The sequence below is a fragment of the Peromyscus eremicus genome, chromosome 13 (assembly GCF_949786415.1).
Source record: "Peromyscus eremicus chromosome 13, PerEre_H2_v1, whole genome shotgun sequence".
NCBI lineage: Eukaryota > Metazoa > Chordata > Mammalia > Rodentia > Cricetidae > Peromyscus > Peromyscus eremicus.
In genome coordinates, this window is record NC_081429.1 from 55,318,738 (window position 1) to 55,338,199 (window position 19,462).

Genomic DNA, 19,462 nt, shown 5'->3' on the forward strand with positions numbered 1-19,462 from the left:
AACATAACTAGAAAGGTTCTTTTTGCCAATTATGAATCAAAAGTCTTGATGTCCTGCTTCTTCCAGTTTATCGTCAGGAGAGCACATGAATATTCATATAGATCCAGCCGCATACACTTGTCTGGTTCTCAATAGCGACACTGACAGCCCCACCCGCAGAGGACTCAGCACCAGCGAGAAAGGTCATATTGACACAATGTTGCACTGACTTACTGAGATTGTATGTAGTCACTAAAAGAACACTGAAAAAGAGTATCTAATACATGCAAAATATTTACTACATACTAAAAACAGAGTAAAATTATTTTAAAGTAATTATTGTTTGTCCATGTTTATGATATCTACATTAGTAGATATCCATTAAAATACTAATTGATTTCTCAGGCTGTTTCTACTATGATTTATGGATCATTTTTTTTTATAAATTGTAAAGATGTATTTATAATCCTTTCACTTTTTTTCTTTTAAATTCATGCACTAACACAAATAAACATTCTTTCTGGAACAAGTACTAACTAGTTCAGGCACCATGTTAAATACTATCCATTATTATGTATATTGTATTTTAAAAGTTACGCACAAAAGGCCATTGAAAGACCTGGGGATGCAGCTCTGTGAAAGAGTGCTTGCGTGGGGTAGAGAAGGCTCTGGATTTTGTGCTCCTAACCACTGAGCCAGCTCTCCAGCACCCATTAAATCCTATATTCTTGGGAGATGCCCATACCAGTCTCTCCTCACCATCCCACAATTAATTCTTTTCTCAGGAACTTTCAAAGAACTTCAGTAGGCGAGTCTCTCTGCTTTGGAGAGGAGCTTGCTGGACAAGGGACAGCGTCAACAGAGCTGTGCAGTCACAATCGGATAACAACCCCACCAGATTCCCAGCCTGCTCGTGTTTGGCTCTGAGACAGAATGCACAGCTCTCCTGCCCTCTGTAGTGACTAGGACCACTTCTCAGGCTCCCCTCTACCTCCCTTGATCTCTCTGGCTTCCACCCCCACCGAAATGAATAAAATGTGTTAAAAAAAAAAAAAAAAGGTTAAAAGCCCGGTGAAAAAGAAAATGTTTGTAAAGGTGTAAAAATGTATTTTTGAGGAAAATTGAGCCCATCAAAGTGACTGCGAGTGTTGAGGCAAACAAGTTCCCAAGCTTGAGTTTAAACAGGAACACCAGTCCGAACGTGAGACCCCTTTGCACCCCTTCCTGTTCTGAGGGTACCTGGAGGCAGATGTGAAGGAGGGTGAAGAGAAACAAGACACTCTGGGCTGGACTGTGTCTGACTTAGAGAGGGATACAAGTTTCCAGGGTCAACAGCTGCTCCTGTTAGAAATGCAGGGACTCAGAGCGGGTTAGAGCCTCCTGTGGAAAGGCTGTGTGTAGCGGCATACCTCCCTACTGTCCTGGAGGAGGAGGGGATTGTGGAGACTGAACTATCCAAGAGGAAGCGTCCTAAGGCGGTGTGCACAGCTTTCTCCCACTCTGTGTCCTCCGTGGAAAGGTAGTGGGAAAGAAGAAAAAGTGAAGAAGAGGAAGGATGGGGCAGGAGCAGGAGGGGAGATAAGTTAGGGTCCAGCTGTGCAGCTGTGGAATCGCCAGAACCTCTCACGATTCTTTTGGTATTTTAATAAGATCCACCATTAATGTTTAATGTTAATAGTTTTGAGTTAATCTTTCCAACCCAGCACCCTCTGTAAACACAAACATAGGAACTCTTTCTCGGAGCTCTTTATGGTGAGTAAATGCTGAAATTAAGCCACATTTGATGTTTTCTTGCTTAGGCATAGGATTTCCTTTTTATGGCTTCTATGCCCTAGTGCAGAATCTGTATCTCTTTCTAGGCTGACGTGAGGCTCCGCTACCAGAACCAGGTCGGAGCTCAGCTTGTGCCTTGCTGTGCGTTCAAGGCCCCTCCTGAGGATGGCGGCCTTTCTTGACCAGGCTTTAAGATTGGAATGTGCAATGGGCAGCTGTGGAGTTGGTGTGTGACTCAGTGCTAAGCACTCAGGAAACTTTACAGTAATTTGATATGACAAGAGAAATTCTGAAAAACAAAATCTGTCCTTATAATAACAAAGAAGTTTCCCATGTTTTTAAAGATTTACTTTTGTTTTTAATTTTATTTTTCTATTATCAGCTTGATACAGTATAAATTCTTATCCTAATAGTGAAATGTTTCATTGAGGCTTGCCCAGTAATTGAGTAAAACCAAAACTTATTATAAGCCACAGTCATCCTAGGGTTCCCCTCTGCTATATAGCCTCCCTGGTTCTGTGGGTTGTAGTCTGATTGTTCTTTGCTTTATATCTAGAATCCACTTATGAGTGAGTACATACCATGTTTGTCTTACTTGTTGCTCTTGTAGAGGCCCTGGGTTTGGTTCTGTGCACCCACTTGGTGGTTCACAACCACCCTGACACTGCTCAGGGGATCTGCTGCCCTCTTCTGGCCACCTCAGACAATGCACACACGTTGCACAGATACACATGCCTACAAAATGTATTTATGTCCATATACATAAAAAATAAATCTTTTAAAAAAGAATATAGGAGTTTTGAGGATGTGTGTTAGGGTTAGGCTGATGAGTGGAGCCAAAGTATACTTTTTAAAAGAATGCAGAGCACAGCTCACCTACAAAGAGAAGAAACATCTATTAAGGACTTAAAAAAAATCTCATCAAGTAGTGAAAGAATGGGTAAGATGTAAAGCTCACCCAAGGACCATTTGAGAAACAGAGCAGTTAATGCAGCAATAGAAGAGGACTATTAGACTACACATCACACTGGTTAATGTCCCACAGGACAGCAAGAGGTAACCCCTGGGTTTTCTTTCCTACCAGTCAGAGATAATTTGTATCTCTGCTGGAAATGAACTTACAAGTTAATGTATAACTTTGCAGAGAATTAGCCTTTAATTAGCATCAGACTATCAAATGAATGTTTGGGTGGGCCTGTTAATGCTTTTGAAAAGATCTGGAATTTTCCCGATCATCTTATGCACAAGTTTAGACATCTGGGGCATATGTCAGTGGTAAGTTTATGCCTAACATATGGGGAACCCTGGGATAGACCTCCAGTGTTCTTCTGAACAGTGGGGCATCCATCAGTTGCCTCTTGATGTCTACCAGGACTCCTGTTGTTTTAAATCCGAAACTCTTGTTATCAGTGTGTATTGGCTAATTAGCCCCAACTTCTGTTTTTCCTCTTCTGCCCCTACACATGCGTGTGTATGCACACACACACACAATCACACACAATCACCACCACCACTATACATGTAACACAAGAATACAAAGAAAAAGAATTAAATATCATCAAATGCCTTTTCCAAGGGGTAGAATACAATATATTGAACTTATTACTGACAGAAAAAGGCAACTTTATCTTTGAAATGCTCTTAAAATTTAAGAGGTAAATAGACATGGTTCGCATTAGTTCCCTTCCTGGAAATACTGAGGAAATAGCTAGGATTTTCTTCTGCACTGATGTTTCCTTGCAGCAAACATTGCCGTATCAGAGTGGACTTGAACACCTTCCTGAGCATGTCCTAAGTAGGTACGAAGGGTTCCCTAAGAACGTTTTCGCTTATGGCAGTAACTACTTTGTAACCGCTTATGGCACTCCCTCACTTTGTATCAGGCTGGTGTTTCTAGAATTTCCTGGTGGCTGTGGTCCACGGTATGGATAGTTGGCTCCCTTGTGATCTGAAATACAGAACGTACTCTCTGGTAGTTAGTATTCATCATTAACTTTACCGGAAACAGAATTATATAGGGGGCAAGCTTCTGGATATGTGTGTGAAGTGTCCAGGGAGGTTTAGCTGACTTGAGAAGCCCCTCTCTGAATGTGAGTGGTACCATTTCATGGGTTGGGTCGCACACTTCGTAAAAAGGAGAAGACAATAGAATGCCAGCTTTTATCTCTCTGCTTTCTGACTGTCTGACATAGTGTGACCAGGATTCTTCCTGTTCCTGCCACCATGTCTGCCCACCGTGAGGGGCTGTATCCCTTCTTAAACTCAGCTGAAGCAAGCACTTCCTCTTAGAAGTTTCTTTTGTTGGGTGTCTTGTCAAAGCAATAACAACACCAAAATAACAAATGCAGCTTGACCAACAATGATACTGTCTAGGTTGGTATTGCTAGTGTATCAATATGCTAGTCAATCAAACATTAAGTCTTTACATTTTTACTGGATATAAATTAGTAAAATACAGCTAAAGAAACTTCAGAAGTCACCCAGTTGATCAATCTAAGTTTTAAAGAAAAATGTCTGGTATTTTTTATGAGAGCAATATTTATTCCTTGTAGGAGTTTAGAATGTGTGAGACAGTGGGAATGGGGAGTAAATATTCCTGAAGTTGAACCCCTGTCCTCCTCATTGTTAGCCTTTTGGTGGATTTCCTTCACATTTTCTCCATACTTTTTAACATGTATACAGTGTCCTACATGGACTAGACAGTGTTTACACTGATTTTTCTCCATAAAATACTATGGCAGTCTTTTTTCAATGATACTAAAAACTTTTGGTCAGCATGTAAATGAATGAATCATATTTGGTTATTAGAGGGCCATGCTTTGGCCATGGGTCTATAGTTTAGTTCATGCTATGACTACTGAATAGCTTTGAGCATAAATCTTTCTGAGAATGTAGGCTCTGAAGTGATTTTACTGGGTCAAAGTGGCTGGATGTTTTCAGAGCAAGATAGTTTTGAACACCATGCAGTTTGCATCTAACATTGGCTTTTATCTTCTCTGTGGGTTTCATTAGCTTTTCTTCCCACATACTACAGGCTCTTATGCCTTTTAATTGGCAAGGAAATCAACAGGAACTGGCTACACACTGGAGGGAGGAGATAAGCAGAGTCCTCCAAATGAGCTCCCAAGAAGAAATGGAAACTTAATCTAGCTGAGCCGCCAGGAGCGCCTCCTTAATTTGTGTTATCGCCTCTTAACGTGGCCTAGCACTCGGCTGACACACGTGGAGAGAGCTAATGGTTCTTTATTTATGGAATTGGGGGTAGGGGGAGCGAGGGGAGAGAGAAATGAAAGTACATTAGATTCATACCTTTCTATAATCACTGAGTTTCTGCGATTCATTGTTAGTAACAATTTCAAGCAACACAGCTTTTCCTAATGACTGTGAAGGCATGTGAGCAGAATTCTGATAGTCAGTGCCTGTCTGCATGTGGGCAATACGAGGGAGCGTTTATTTGGGGCTCGGATGAGCATCTGTGCTTGTGCAGAGTGGCCAGGTGCCCACAGATGTCATCATGGCCTGACTTGTCATATCAATTCTGATACTGAAAGGTCTCTGGGATCTCCTAAAAGCTAACTGTGTCCCTGGGATCATTTGCTAGAAAGGTGGTATTGATACAGTGGGGTGGTCTGAGACTTCACCTGACTCAGTCTCTTTCATGACTGGAACACACACACACACACACACACACACACACACACACACACCTAGCTGAGGAGGTAAGGTATGTTCCTGGGGTTGTCCAAGTAGCATTCATTCCTAGGCATAAACAAGTGGGATGTGAAATAGAATTTCTGATGGAGGAGCCAACTTCCCAGGAGCCTTGTCTTGCTTCTAACCCTTCATAGACTTGACAGGTCCTTACTGCCAAAGGATCAAGAAATCCGTCTACAAACCTCTCCTTGTCTTGGCCCTTGAGGACATGTCTATGGTTTGCTAGCCCTTCCTGTCCCTGTTTGTGGACACTAGCTATGATGTCAAAGTGTAACCAGAAGCAAGCCGAGCAGGAGTTACCTCACAGACCCACGAGCTAGCCTTTCCTGTTTTTACAGTCTGAGCCACACTTACTTTCTGTGTTCTTAAATAGAACATTTAAAACTAGCTTAGCTAATCCTGAGGCCCTGGGGACCCTTAAAGTTTCCACTGCCATGTTTTCAAATAGATAATTTATACCATTTATACACATAAAGTGCAATATTTATGTGTGCCTCCCAAAATTCAATGAGATTGTTGTTTGGCTAACCTACCAGCCCGTCAGCTTACCATTGAGGTCATATTTGATCTTTGTTATCACAGATGCACTTTATTCCACTGGCTGCCTTTACATCTAAGACATTAGGATAGTCTTTGAGTGAGCCTTCTGGTCCTGAGGAAGTGCCTCCATGTAAGAAGTTCAAACTCCACTTTTTCCACTTGCTGCCTTTACATCTAAGACATTAAGATAGTCTTTGAGTGTGCCTTCTAGTCCTGAGGAAGTACCTCCAAGTTCAGAGAAAATGTCCTAGAAACTGTGTAAGCTCAAATACAGCGGTCTTCTCAGGCTGAACGAAATGCTGAGAGCTGGGCGGGGGCTCATTCTGCAGTCCCCGCAGTCAGGGCTGAGGCCAGATGATCACATGAACCCATGAGCTCAGGACCAGCCTGGGAAGCAGACGGAGCCTCCCTCCTCAGAAACAATAGCAATAAAATCCACCAGGCATTCTCACCACCACCTGTTCCTGTGTACCAAATCTCCAGTCAAGATGGTTGGAAAGCCTGTTTGCTTATGCTCTCTCCTTTCTCTCCACTCATGCCTTATCTTTACATGTCAGTGGGAGCTGGAAGTGGCTGTAACACCCAATCTTCCCGTTTCTGTATCCAAAAAGTCTTGGTAAACTGATGCTAGTTGGAAGAAGCAAAAGAAGAGTAAGTAGGCTCAAGCCATGTTATTTCTTTATGTAGAAACTTTGTAGTTGATTGGTCAGTTAAGAAAAGAATGAGGGCTGGAGAGATGGCTCAGAGGTTAAGAGCACTGACTGCTCTTCCAGAGGTCCTGAGTTCAATTCCCAGCAACCACATGGTGGCTCACAACCATCTGTAATGAGATCTGGCGCCCTCTTCTGGCCTGGATGTATACATGCAGGCAGAATATGTATATGTAATAATAAATAAATAAATTTAAAAAAAAAAAGAATGAACTTCAGGATTTTAGAGGTGATAAGGGATAAGATGCCCATAAGAAGGTTTCACTAAGGCAAGCAATCCTTAGAATGAGTACAAGTTTCATTGTGTCCATAGACGTCTTTGATGATTTATTGGGTATGTACATATTGCATTTATGACATTAGATTTGGGTATAGTTCATTATGAATGCATGGACTCCGTACATTTTGATAAACACACTAAGTGGAAGTATAGTTAAGGGAAAGTTAAACTGATACGCTTTATACCAGATATATAAAGTGATAGCCCTGATTTGACTACAGGATCTCTGTGCTCACTGCTTTCTGCAATCCTGCTGCTCTGCGTGTGTTCTTACCTCTAACTAGATTTCAGAAGAGCCCGTTCCATTTCTAGTTTTGATGAAGTAGCCTGAGGTTGGTCTCTGTAGGGCAGTTGTATTTTCCAGATGTATTATAAGCCACAAGCCATATCATGAACTATGATATAAGTGCTCTGACCCTCCCTGACCCTGTATGCCTCTAGGAAGGAGTTTATGTGATATGAGGTCTCTGGGCTGCATTGAAATCTCTGCCCCATCCCCTGGAGTGGATATTCAGCACCAGACCTTAAATTGGGAAGGAGAGTTCATTCAGATCATAAATGCCAGTTTTGAATGACTTGCCAATTGTTTTTCTTCCTACCAGTTCCACACTGTCTTCTTTTTTTTTTTTTTTTCCGGTTTTTCGAGGCAGGGTTTCTCTGTGTAGTTTTGCGCCTTTCCTGGAACTCACTTGGTAGCCCAGGCTGGCCTCGAACTCACAGAGATCCGCCTGGCTCTGCCTCCCGAGTGCTGGGATTAAAGGCATGCGCCACCACCGCCCGGCCACACTGTCTTCTTAATGAAGGAAGAACCTTCACTATAAAGGAAGGGGAAGCTTAGAAGAGCCAGGTCCCAGTTAGTGTCTCCATGGAACTAAGATGACGACTTATTACTCTTTAAGAGACAGAGTCACACAGATTAAAAGACATTGTGATATTAGAGACATAAAAAGGCTCTCATACTTAAAATAGACTTCTCCTTGTTTCCTGCCCCCGATCCTAGATTTCTGTGAAATACCAAGAAATTTCAGCTTTCTCTTAATCAGAAGATACTGTGGTACAGGGTAAAGAAGTCAATGTGTTAAACCTAGGTTCTATCCCCTCACCTGCCACTTACTGTGCCCACACAAGGATGTTACCTTAGTTGTTACTCTGGGCTTGATTGAGATGACCCAAATGAGGTTCTTGATTTAGAGTAACTGCTTAATAACTTGGCTGTCATCAGTGGGAATCTTCTCAGCATCATTGGTCACCATCAGTACCTTCAACATCATGATCATCATCATTTCACTGTGCTGGTTTCCTCTTACATCTGTCTGCTCCTAACCCCCGCTGTGGCTACTCTGGCACTTACAAATCTTCATGTAGTATAACAGAGTTGTAGTCCAAGTCCTTCTGGCCTCTCTCACTGCATGTTCTTCCTGAATAATCTCTCACACAAGGAAGCTGTAAGCAAGATCTCTATTCTGAGCCTCATGCCTTATATTCAGCCATCCATTAAACGAAACGTATCCTGTTGACTCACCCAGCTGTTCTTCAAACTGTAATAACCTGCGTAGTTCTCTCCCATGATCTTGCCTGTTCTCTTCTTTCTCATCTTAAAGAGAAGTTTACCAGGTCTTCTGTTACCAAAGCTGGAGAATGGACATCATCCTCAACTGTAATCTACCCCCTTTCTCCAATGTTCTACCAATGAAGCATGTGTGTTCTACCTTCTAGACTGTAAGTTCTGTGAGGGTAGAGTTTATGTTAAGAGATATTATCTCAGTGTCTACCACAATGTTTAGCAAACAGTTATTGAATGGATTCACAAAGGAACAAATGAAACTTCTGCTTCCTTTATTTCTGTTGCTTTTTCCTCAATGTGAGAATATTGGTTCTCTCCAACTTAAATCATGATTTAGAAATCTCACAGTAGAAGTACCTTAATTGCCCCCCTGTTTCTAGGGTTGAATTCCTCACCCCCAGCATAACTGTAGTTATTGTTCTCAGTGTAGCCAGAATGACTTTTAATCATAAAAGCCAAGAATATTATCATAATCATGACTCTTCCCTGCCTAGTTCACTTTATTGACTGGCTATCTATCCATATTTGAAGTCTGGGTTTAAAACTACTGCCCTAAAATACTCTAAAAAGTCTCCTAGGAGCTGGAGATGGCTCCCAAGCATGCAGGCCTGAATTTGAAGCCCCAGAACCCGTATAAAAGTCAGACTGCACATAGCTGTAATCCCAGGAGCGTGATGGGGGCTGGAGACAGGAGAACCACCACCAGCTCACCAGCCAGCCAGGCATGTGCAGCAGCAAGCAACAGATGGACTCTGTCTGAGACAAGGTGAAGGCGTGGCCTGACACCCAAGGTCGTCCCCTGGTCTCCACGTGCATGGCCTGTTCCCTGTACTCCTGCAGCCTTGAACAGTCTTTCTTTCTTCCTCCCCTCCTATAGCTCCTACCGTCAAGGCCTCGGGCTAGATGTTATTTTCTCTGACTGTAGTTGTACATCAGGTCCTTCTTTGGGCTCTCATGGAGTCTGTGTGTCATCCCGTCCCAACTCCGGCCTCAAATGATTCAGTTACCCGTTAACCGCGCTGGGTTCCCCGAAAGCCTCTGCTTTCTATCAGGTCAGCAGCCGCATCTGCTCACTGCACAAATTGAGTTCTGGTGCTTCCTCCAGCAAATATTTGCTGAGTGAGTGAAATAAGGCATCGCACTCTGGTAGAATGATCAAACTATGTATGTGGAAAAGTCTTATTCCAAAATAAGCATCATGGGAAGAGAACTAATCTGTGTCTATTCTCGGCGTATTGTTTTCTTGCCCCTGTTCCTCGGGTTTGTAAATGTGGGGGAAATGGTTCTGTGTTCCTTCGGTTACGGGTTCATTCTAGGACAGGGTTTGGGGCTGGTGTGCACTGTCAATTCCAGGAAGTCTTGAAGGTGATAATGTTGCAAAACAAAGAGCAGATGTTTACTGGCCCCATTGGGCAGTGACGACTCCTTTGATTTCAGTCATGTACGAGAGATGGTTTTTTAATCAGTACTTTGAAGTTAAATTTGTGTTCATTATTTTAGTATATCCTAAGTTGTTTAAGTTCCAGGTTCTATTCTCATATTAACGAGGAACGAAAATGAAGTATCTCACACTTCTAATGTAGTTATTTATAATGTGTTACCTATAAACTGAAAATTGTGTGCTTTGAGCTATTAATTTCTACACTTGTTATTTAGTCTACCAAAGCCTCTTAATCACAACATTTTGTCCCATATGTATTGACTCTGGAAAGGCATTCTGTGCCACCTGAGGATCCGAGGGCATCGTTCTTTTGATTTCATGGAAACTTAAGAACTTGTTTTCAAATGCAACATACTGGTTATAGTTTGTTTCTTCTGTGGAAAAAACACTGACCAGAGCCAGCATGGAGGAGGAAAGGGTTTCTTTCAGCTTTACACTTCACAGTATATCGTTGATCAAAGTCAAAGCAGGCACTCAAGGCAGGAACCTGAAGGCGGGAACTGAAGGAGAGACCATGGAGGACCTCTTCTTACTGGCTTGCTTTCCTGGCTTCTTCAGCGACCTTTCTTACATAGCCCAGGCCCATCTGCCTAGGGGTGCTACCCTCCCCAGTGGGTGGGCCCGCCTGCATCAATCAGCAACTCTTCAAAACATGCCCCACAGACCTGTCCCCAGGTGGATCTGATGGAGGCGATTTCTCAGTGGGGGTTCCCTCTTGCTGTGTGTGTTTCAGTTTGTATCTACCTGACAGAAACTAATGGAGACACAGTAACATTATATGTCACTGCGGGGACACAAAGGCTAGGAAGCAGGAGGAGGAACTTAAATGTTCTGCAGTCCTCCTTGCGGTTGTCTTGTTGAACATCTTAGCCTGTGCGTTTCTAGGGTGTTTTCTGAGTACATCGTGTCCATTTGGTCTTCGTTTTCAAGTGAAAATAGTGTCTGTTGCACTGGCAGCCTTGGAATGCGTGTTTCACCCGACAGTTAAGAAGTGGGTGATACTCTTTTTAGGAACTTCCGCCTTTCAGGGTTTGGCTACTGTAATTCTGCCTCTGTCACTCTGGTTACCAGACCTTTGTTGCCAGGTATGGCGGCACAGTCTGTAACTGCAGCACTTAGAGGCAGAAGCCAGTAGATCTCTGTGAGTTCCAGGCCAGCCAGGACTGCATGGTGAGACACTGACCGCCCCCCCACCAAAACCAAAAGTTAAAAATAGAAAACTTCTGTAAACATCTGTGCAGGCTTCATTTGCAGGCCATGAAAGCATGCTGCCTAGCTGAAGATTGAAAGATACAATTTTATTTAGTGGGTGTTACAAGAGTATGGGAATGTTTAGGAAAGTGGAGGCTAGTCTGGACGTCCAGGAGTAAGCTTGAATGGAGGCATTATGCTAGGGAGTGGCCTCTTCCCCATAATCCTGGAGAGAGTGAATCCCAGGGCAGCCACTGCAGTGGAGGATTCAAAGACACACCATCCTTGCTGATAGGCGGGGACACTTCTGTCTCTAGAGCCGTCCAGAGTTTTGGCCTGATCCACCCGGCCCCAAAGCAGACGCCTGGCATGGCCGCCTCTTTCTTCTGAACCCGCACTGTTCCGTGGTCTGTACATGAGAAGCTGAAAGATGAGCAAACACAACTCCACAACCGCGATCCCCACCAGAACGGCAGGCGTTTATTCTGTCCGTTTCTGTCTTCAGAACTTCATTAGTGCCTTTCATCGCCAGAATTTAAATCGTGTCTGGAACCTGTGCTCTAGAGCATCCAGAAGATGTCACTTTGGGTTGTCTATCCCTGCCGTACAGGGCAGTCACGCCCACCCACCAGGGGTCTGGGTGGACACTGATGACAACTGTGTTCACCACACACCCATCCTGGCTCTGGATGTTGGATGGGCGTGTCCTTTGTATGCATCTGTGTATGAGAAAGAATTTGAAGGCAAGACAGAGAGGAACATCTGGTCAGAACGGCAAGCCTACCCTTTGTCTCTCCTTATACATTCTGCTCAGTTCATGGTATCTCCGTCCTTCTTTCCGTCTCTGTCTCTCTTGTCTGTCTGAGTCTGTCCCCTGTGGGGCCCCGTGCATACTAAACAAGCAGTCTTCCACCCAGCTGTACCCCGGCTCTCCTTAGTTTCTGTTTTTAGACAGTGTCTCACGAACTTGCCCAGTCTGGTGTCGAACTCATGTTGTAGCCCAGGCTACAAACCGGAGTCCTCCTTGTGTGACTCTTTTGTTCTGTTCCTGTTTAATCAAATTTGGTTGATTCTGTGTCTCCAGTTGCCCAGTCCAGCTGTTTCTGTCTCAGCTGCTCCCTGCTGGTCCATGCCACGGCGTTCCTCTTCTGAGCTGAGGTTCAGCTCCTGGGTGCTGACATGGCCCCCATCATTGCCACTCTGGAATCAGACATTTAGACCACGCCACTTCTCTGCTCAAGGCACATTAGTGAGCTTCCACCACATCTTGGATCAAAGGCAGAATCTTGACCACAACCCACAAGGATCTTTCGAGCATTCTCTCCCCACCCAATTCCTCCTCTGCCTTCTCATCTCCCCACGACATTGCTCTGGCCTCCTTGGTGATCTTGGGAACACCTGTCCCTGAGGAACTTGCTGGTTGCTGACCATTCTCCTTGGAATGCCCAGATAGCCACAAGGCTGTCTCCTCTGCTCCAGATTAGGCTTGGTCATCTACTCAGTGATGCCGGGCCCGTCACTCTATGTAAAGTTGCAGAGGATTGCCCTCTAGACCCCTCCTCTGCTTCATTTTTCACAACACCTTGTAGTATATAATGAACTCTAACTTTTCATTGTATATCCTCCTCCTTGAGAAAGCCGACTTTATTTTACTATTGCATCTTCAGTTGTACAACATAATCATTGTACACAATAATCACTCACTAAATGTTTATTATATGAATGTATTTCTCCATGCATGCCTCGTGCTACACTCATCTAATTATTTATCGGGGGATGAATTCCTATGATGAGCAGACAAAAAGGTTTAACAGTAGTCCATGAGCATGCCATCGTCCACTCACTCCCCAGCACCACAAGATTTTAATTCAGCATGTTGCCACTTCGCATTTCATTGACCCTTCTCCCAGTCGTCTCTTGTTACAATGTTACCTCTCTTAAGTCTCATTATTTAAGACTCTAAATGTCACCTTGGAGAGGCCTTCCCTTGCCATGGGTCCAGGTTAACCCTCAGCCTCATGTTCCACCACCATGTACCATGTTTTATGTTCATGACGGCACACGGCACTTCAAATGCTTCTGAGTTTGTATATTTATTTATCTGTGTTTGATTTCTTTTTCTAAACTGTAAGCTTCGTGACAATAAGGAGACTCGCCTGTCTTTTCCAACAGTATTTTCAGTCAGCGTGTGTTTGATAATGGAATAAACACTAGCTATCATTTTTCATTATTATGGATTCTCTCAGTGAAATGGATGGACTATACATGATTTTTTTTTTCTGAATTGACAAAGAAGCATCTTTTCATGTACAAACATCTCTTTTGAGTAGCTGGCAAATGCCAAGTTGAACTGGAAACTTGAACACTTGGTTTGCAGGTCAGATGGAGCTGGTGGTACTTGATCTCTGGACTTCGTCTGCTGGTACACTGTAAAATGCCTTAACTTTTGAAGCTTCCTTCTCACTTGTCCATGCTAGTAACCAGAAACCACGATTCCTTAGTGACTCTCGCATTTATTTATTATCTCTTTGTCTCGACAGCTCTTGGAAAGAACCAACACTGGTTTTGAAGAATCAGATTGCGTCGCTCCCAAGAGTCCACTCCACTTAGCGGTAAGCAAACTGCCGTGGGCAGCTTCCCCTGCTTGTCTCACAAAGAACAAGTTCCAGAAACTGTGCCTGCTCTTGAGATGTAGCCCAGAAAGGCCGTGATCCATGCTAATGAAAACAGCGAGAGTTAAAGCATGTGCCACCAAGAGGGACTGCATCACCAGCTTCACCTTAGATACAGTCACCTACCTTGTCCTCAGTGTCCTCATCTGTAGAATGGGGACAAATAAAAAAATGAAGCCTACATAAAGTCACTACCATGGAAGGAGTAATAAATGATCACCATAAGCTTTAATCATTTTTTTAATATAAAGGAAACATTTCATCTGAAGAGATCTGATTATGGAAAGTAATATGCAAATGTTAAATCTATGAATAATCAAATGTCACATTTTCAAATGTCACAATTAAAACCTGTGTGAGTTTTAAACAAAACTGTGTGAGAAAAGGAGCAGGTTTAGAACAGCAACTCTATCATTCTTCCTGGTTTGCGGCTGTCCTCAGAGGAGGTTCCCGGGCTCGTTCTCATGCTGGAGAGGTCTGGGCGGGCCGGACAGAGTTCTCACTAGCAAAACTTCCTCCCTGCCTCCTGGTAATCAAAGCGGGGAGTGTTGACTCCAAAACTCTTCCTGGAGGCTCTTCCACTCCGGTATCTCTGCTCCGGATGGTATCTGGTTCACCCTCAGTGATTAGCCCCTGTTTGAAAGAGCCCTACTGCCTGGCAGTCATGCCCAGCCACAGCCAGCTTGCCTGCCCACAGTGTTGCTAAAGACTGAACACTCAGGCATGCTCTGGTCATAGAGGTCAAGATGGTACTTAGACATGCCTTTGTTTAGTAAATACAGTGGGACAGGATTCAAGGAGAATGGAAAGGGGCCAGGTCTACTTTTAACTGGTAAATTTTACCTGTATGATGCACAAACACTTCTTCACTGTTATTCTCATGACCATTTAGGGAGAAGAATGTTGTATTAATAGGCACAGGTGGGCATTCCTGCAAGGTGAGAGGTGACAAGACCTTGACAAAGGGTTGGAGGTGTCTAGGGCCAGTCACCCTCCACTGCCTGTCTCCCCACAGGAGAGAGACTTGTTAGTGCACCTGGAGAGGCCCACTCATAGCCTCTCACACACCCACACGCACAGCTACATTTTGAATGCTGTGAAATCAGCCGTCCATCTTTGTTCCAGGAGGAAGACTTAGATGGAGAAGGTGGGTGGGCAGTGGGATGTTCGTATGGTCAAAGCTTCAGAGCAGTTGGCTCTAGGAACAGGTTGCCCTTGAAAACGCCTGTCAGCTGTACCTGAGCAAGGCTCCCCAGGTGCCTTTAGTGAGGCCGTATGGGTTTTTAGAGCAGGATCCTCGTGCCCTTTGAACATGGAGCTGATTGCATTGCTGCTGGGAAGAGAGGTCCAGGCTTCCAAAAGTTCTGTCCTCATTTTTCCCCCCAAAATGATTTGCTTTGTGTTTACTGTGTGCGAGGCGCACTTCTGAGCTCTCTGGGTCTCCACTCACATAGAAGAGGGTGGCATGGTGGTAACACCGTGCAAAGACTGGGCTTTGGTCGTGCTGTGGCTGGCAGAGGCCAGAGAAGGTGAGCAGAGGCGTCCTAGATGCCACATCACATCAGTGACGCATCTGAACATGTTGTCTTCCGCTGTGAAGGAAAGGGGTCGAAGCAGTTAAGGCTCTGAAGACCCTTTTGAGTTGGTCAGTTTGTGTGATGTTGGCCAAGTACCTAACGTCTTGTGTCTGTCTCCCCATCCATCAGAAGAAAGGAATATTGGTGCCCCGGTGGGAAGGGCATGAGCTAATCCGGGTAACGCAATCAGAAGAGCACCTGGTGGCATCTGTGTGTCAACAGCCAACTTCGTCCTCACGGTTATCACCACGAGTCTCTCTCTTCCGTGAGACACACACTGGCTGGGAATAGCGCCCGTCACTTTTCTAGGAGGAGATAGCTGTCCCAGGGAAGGAGTGAAGCCTTGTAGAGCTTCCCGTACTGGAGAGACATCAGGCGAGCAATAGCACGCCAGATGGTAATAAGTGCCACAGGAGAAGATGAACTGGAATCCGTGTGCTGGAGGATGGAGGTGACAGACAGGGTGCTGTGTGACGGAGCGGAGAATGCCACGTTCGCACAGTGGGCCTGAGGCACAAGTGTAAAATCCTGGCATTGGAGAATGCATGGCATGTCACGGAACAACAGTGTGACCACCAAGGAGGGGTCAGAGTGGGGAGGGAGAGAGTGGGGGGACAACCGCCACGACATCTCACAGAACCTCCCAGTCCGTGCTAACAACTCTGACTGACTCTGAGCAAAATAGAAACCACTTGCTCCGATCTGAGGAGATGAGGAAGATGGTATGACTTCTGTCTCAAAGGTCACAAACTTACAAAGGAACAGAAGCCACAGCCAGAAACGATGGGGGTGACTTTGACCAGAATGATCCCGATGGACCTGTTCTAGAACTATTTCATTCTTCCCTTAACAAGCTATCACTTAAAGTTATTTACTGCAAGACACCTATAAATAGGCTCATCACCCTCTCCAGGCTTTACTGGAGCTGTTAACTCGATAAAACCCAAGGCCTGTTGTTCTTAGGTGAAAGAATTCTAGCAGGGAAATTGAAACAGATGCCCCTAAACCTTGACCCATAGAGAGACCTGACCTGCTTTGAGGTACTATTTCCTGCCTGAATGATTCAGATCTCCAGGGTTATCAGCTCAGAGAATCTCATATTCATTTCTTCCACTTGAAAAATTTAAATCAAGAAATGAGGTTATGCAAATGGGAGGCTCCAGCTGTTGAGATTTCCAGATGGACTTGTGGTGTCTCCGAAATGTGCTGGGCTCCCAAATCCCCTCTCCTTGTCTGCCCATAGTTTCACGAATGGGGCATTTAAGTTGCCTAATGAGATATTTCTTGATCTAGTTTAAATTAATAATTTAAGTAATATTAAAGTCTGCTACTCTCAGTGACATCTTAGCATAGTAAAATTCATCCCCCACAAGAAACTATTTGCAACAGTTACCTGGTGGCAAAGGGAAAATCCATTTTCTCCGACAGAGTCTCACTGGGTATATCAACCACACTCCTGAACAGGCCAGGTCCCTGCCCAGGAGAAGGCGGCCAGCGCAAAGTGAACACCACGTGGTTGTGGTGGTGATGGTGGTGTTGTGGGCTTTTTGTTTTGGCATTTCTTATGTCTTACTGGTTTGTTTTTATTTTCATTTTATTTTTGGTTTTGAGAGAGAAGAAGAAAATGAGGTTGTGTGGGAGGTAGGTGCGAGGCTCAGGGAGGCGTTTAGGGGAATGGAAAAACATGCTTGAAATATAGTGTATGAGAAAAAAATTAAGGGGGAAAAAAAAAGAAGCTGCAAACAGATGGAGGAAACAGGAGAATCCGTCCTGTAGGTAAATCTGGCTTTTGATCCATCTAAGCATTTTCACGTGCCCAGTCCACAAAATCATCCAGGCTGGAGCTGCAAAGCTGTAATTAGTAGCACTGATTGTGTTGTGTTTTATCCTAAGCTGTTTTAACCTGAAAACAACACATGGATTTTGGTTTGTTTGTTTTTTTTAATTGTGGGGATTAAAAGAGAAAGTGCAGGGGCTAAGTACCTCCTTACGGCTGCTGTTGTAGAAATGCTCCCTGCCTCCTGCCTGTGTTTCTTCTTCCCCTGTGTGTCTTCTCTTTATTAAACCTAAGTGTGCCGGCCTCTGTCCTTTGTGTATCTACACACATCGTAAGTTCTCCTAGGCTAAGTTCAGTGAACAGAAATGAAAGTGTTTACTGTTGGTTTTGTACGGCGCTCTTGCGAGGAAAAGTCACGAATCACAACAAAAACCCACTATCAAGAGTTTTATTAGGAAGAGGAAAGGACAGGGTGTGATCAGGCCTGCTGAAAGACAAGTGAGAAGATGGAGGGGGTGTACATGGGATCCGCCTTTTAAGGACTACCCCTGTGCATACACACATGGGCTCACGTGGCTACTCCACACATGCACATAGGTCACATGGTCGCACTGAGCGCAATTTACGTGACCACTCAGCGCATGGATTACGCAGGATGTATGACCTGGAAATGACTAAGTGTCTGGCCCGGGCATGCGCGATCCTGGTGGCGTGGCTGGAATTCCTATCATTTACTAGTCTCGTTATCATGGAGAAGGGGCCAGATTTGGAAATAATATGTAGAACCCTCTGCTGTCTACTGGGCCCAGGTCCCTTCAGCGTGGAGTCGTGATTTCTCAGTAAGCCGAACCAATAACTACCACTTACCATAAAGTGGGAGGCCATGGTTTGGAAAGTCACGAAGAGAATAAAGTCTGAAAATCTGGTTTACAGTCCTACCTGAATATTCCTATCACTAGAAATAGGCCCTTAGCTTAAGGTTAGATGGTCCTGAGTTGGTAATGGCTGAAGCTGATATAGGATATATGGGAGACATTTTACCGCTTTCTCCTCTTTGTGGATATTTGAAGCTCCCCATAAGAGGCCAAGGAACATACATCTAAACTGCCATATTGAATTTCCATTTTTTCTCTCCAAGGGGTTCCTGGGTCAGCCTGTCTTACCTGAAACCTGGTTCTTCCACCCAAGGCTGCATAACCCTTAGCATAAGTAGGTAACTCTGCCCCTCTGGGCGCTCCCTGGTAAGGTGAGGATAACAAGAGCTTCTAAAGCTCGGTGAGGTGGTGCATTCCACTGAGTGTGCAGCCAGCTCGTGGTTACTTCAGAATTCAGGTTACGATACAGACTTCCTGTCCTGAGCAGTTACAGCTCTTGACACAGGAAGTTTGGTTTTCCTGTCTCTAGAGAGGAAGTAGTGGAGAGTAAAGGCACAATAGTCTAGAACTTTGTCCCCAGAGCGTACCTTCTTGCTCCATGGCTATGTTCAAGACATTTTCCATTTACATGGAGCTTTCTATAGAAGGAATTTAGGTTTTCATTCAGCATTTGTTATTCCACCCTATTCCAGTACAGGCAAACACAAAAATATTTAGCCTTCATGTCAATCAAATGGAATTTCCAAAGGAAAAGTTCTGTGACTTTTTAACCTGTGAATACAGGTGTTTACAATAAGTATGGTGACATATGCCTATATATGTGTTGGTGACCATCCCAGCACACGAGACGCTAAGCAGGAGGACTAAGGGTTTGAAGCCAGACTAGGCTATATAACAAGGTCCTGTCTCAAAAAAAAAAAAAAAAGGACATTTGGGGCTGGAGAGATGGCTCAGAGGTTAAGAGTATTGACTGCCTTTCCAGGGGTCCTGAGTTCAATTCCCAGCATCCACATGGTGGCTCACAACCATCTGTAATGAGATCTGGTGCCCTCTTCTGGCAGGCAGGGATATATGCTGGCAGAATACTATATATAATAAATAAATAAATCTTTAAAAAAAAAAAAAAAAAAAAAAAGGACATTTACAGACCATAAACGAGATGTGGAGTGCTTAGCATGGCACCCAGCGCATAGAAAGTCCTCAGCAGATCGTTGCTATTACCAAAAGCAAATCAACAAATGCACGATTAGTATTTGGTAGCCATGAGTACTTCGACAACAAAGAAGTAAGCGGGCTGAACTTTGACACGTACTGGGGGCTTACTTCACTGGTAAGGTGCATTAGCATAGATGTACCAGGACGGTCGGGG

General features: G+C 44.3%; 1 protein-coding gene across 2 annotated transcripts in view; it reads left to right on the forward strand.

The window, feature by feature from the left end:
- The window catches only part of Ankrd44 (ankyrin repeat domain 44), a 158,744-nt gene that overhangs the window by 116,303 nt on the left and 22,979 nt on the right, over nt 1-19,462 (forward strand). For both annotated transcript variants that reach the window (XM_059278040.1, XM_059278041.1), the window contains exon 16: nt 13,733-13,804. In XM_059278040.1, the coding sequence (XP_059134023.1) occupies nt 13,733-13,804 (72 nt within the window). The remainder of the gene's footprint in view (nt 1-13,732; nt 13,805-19,462) is intronic.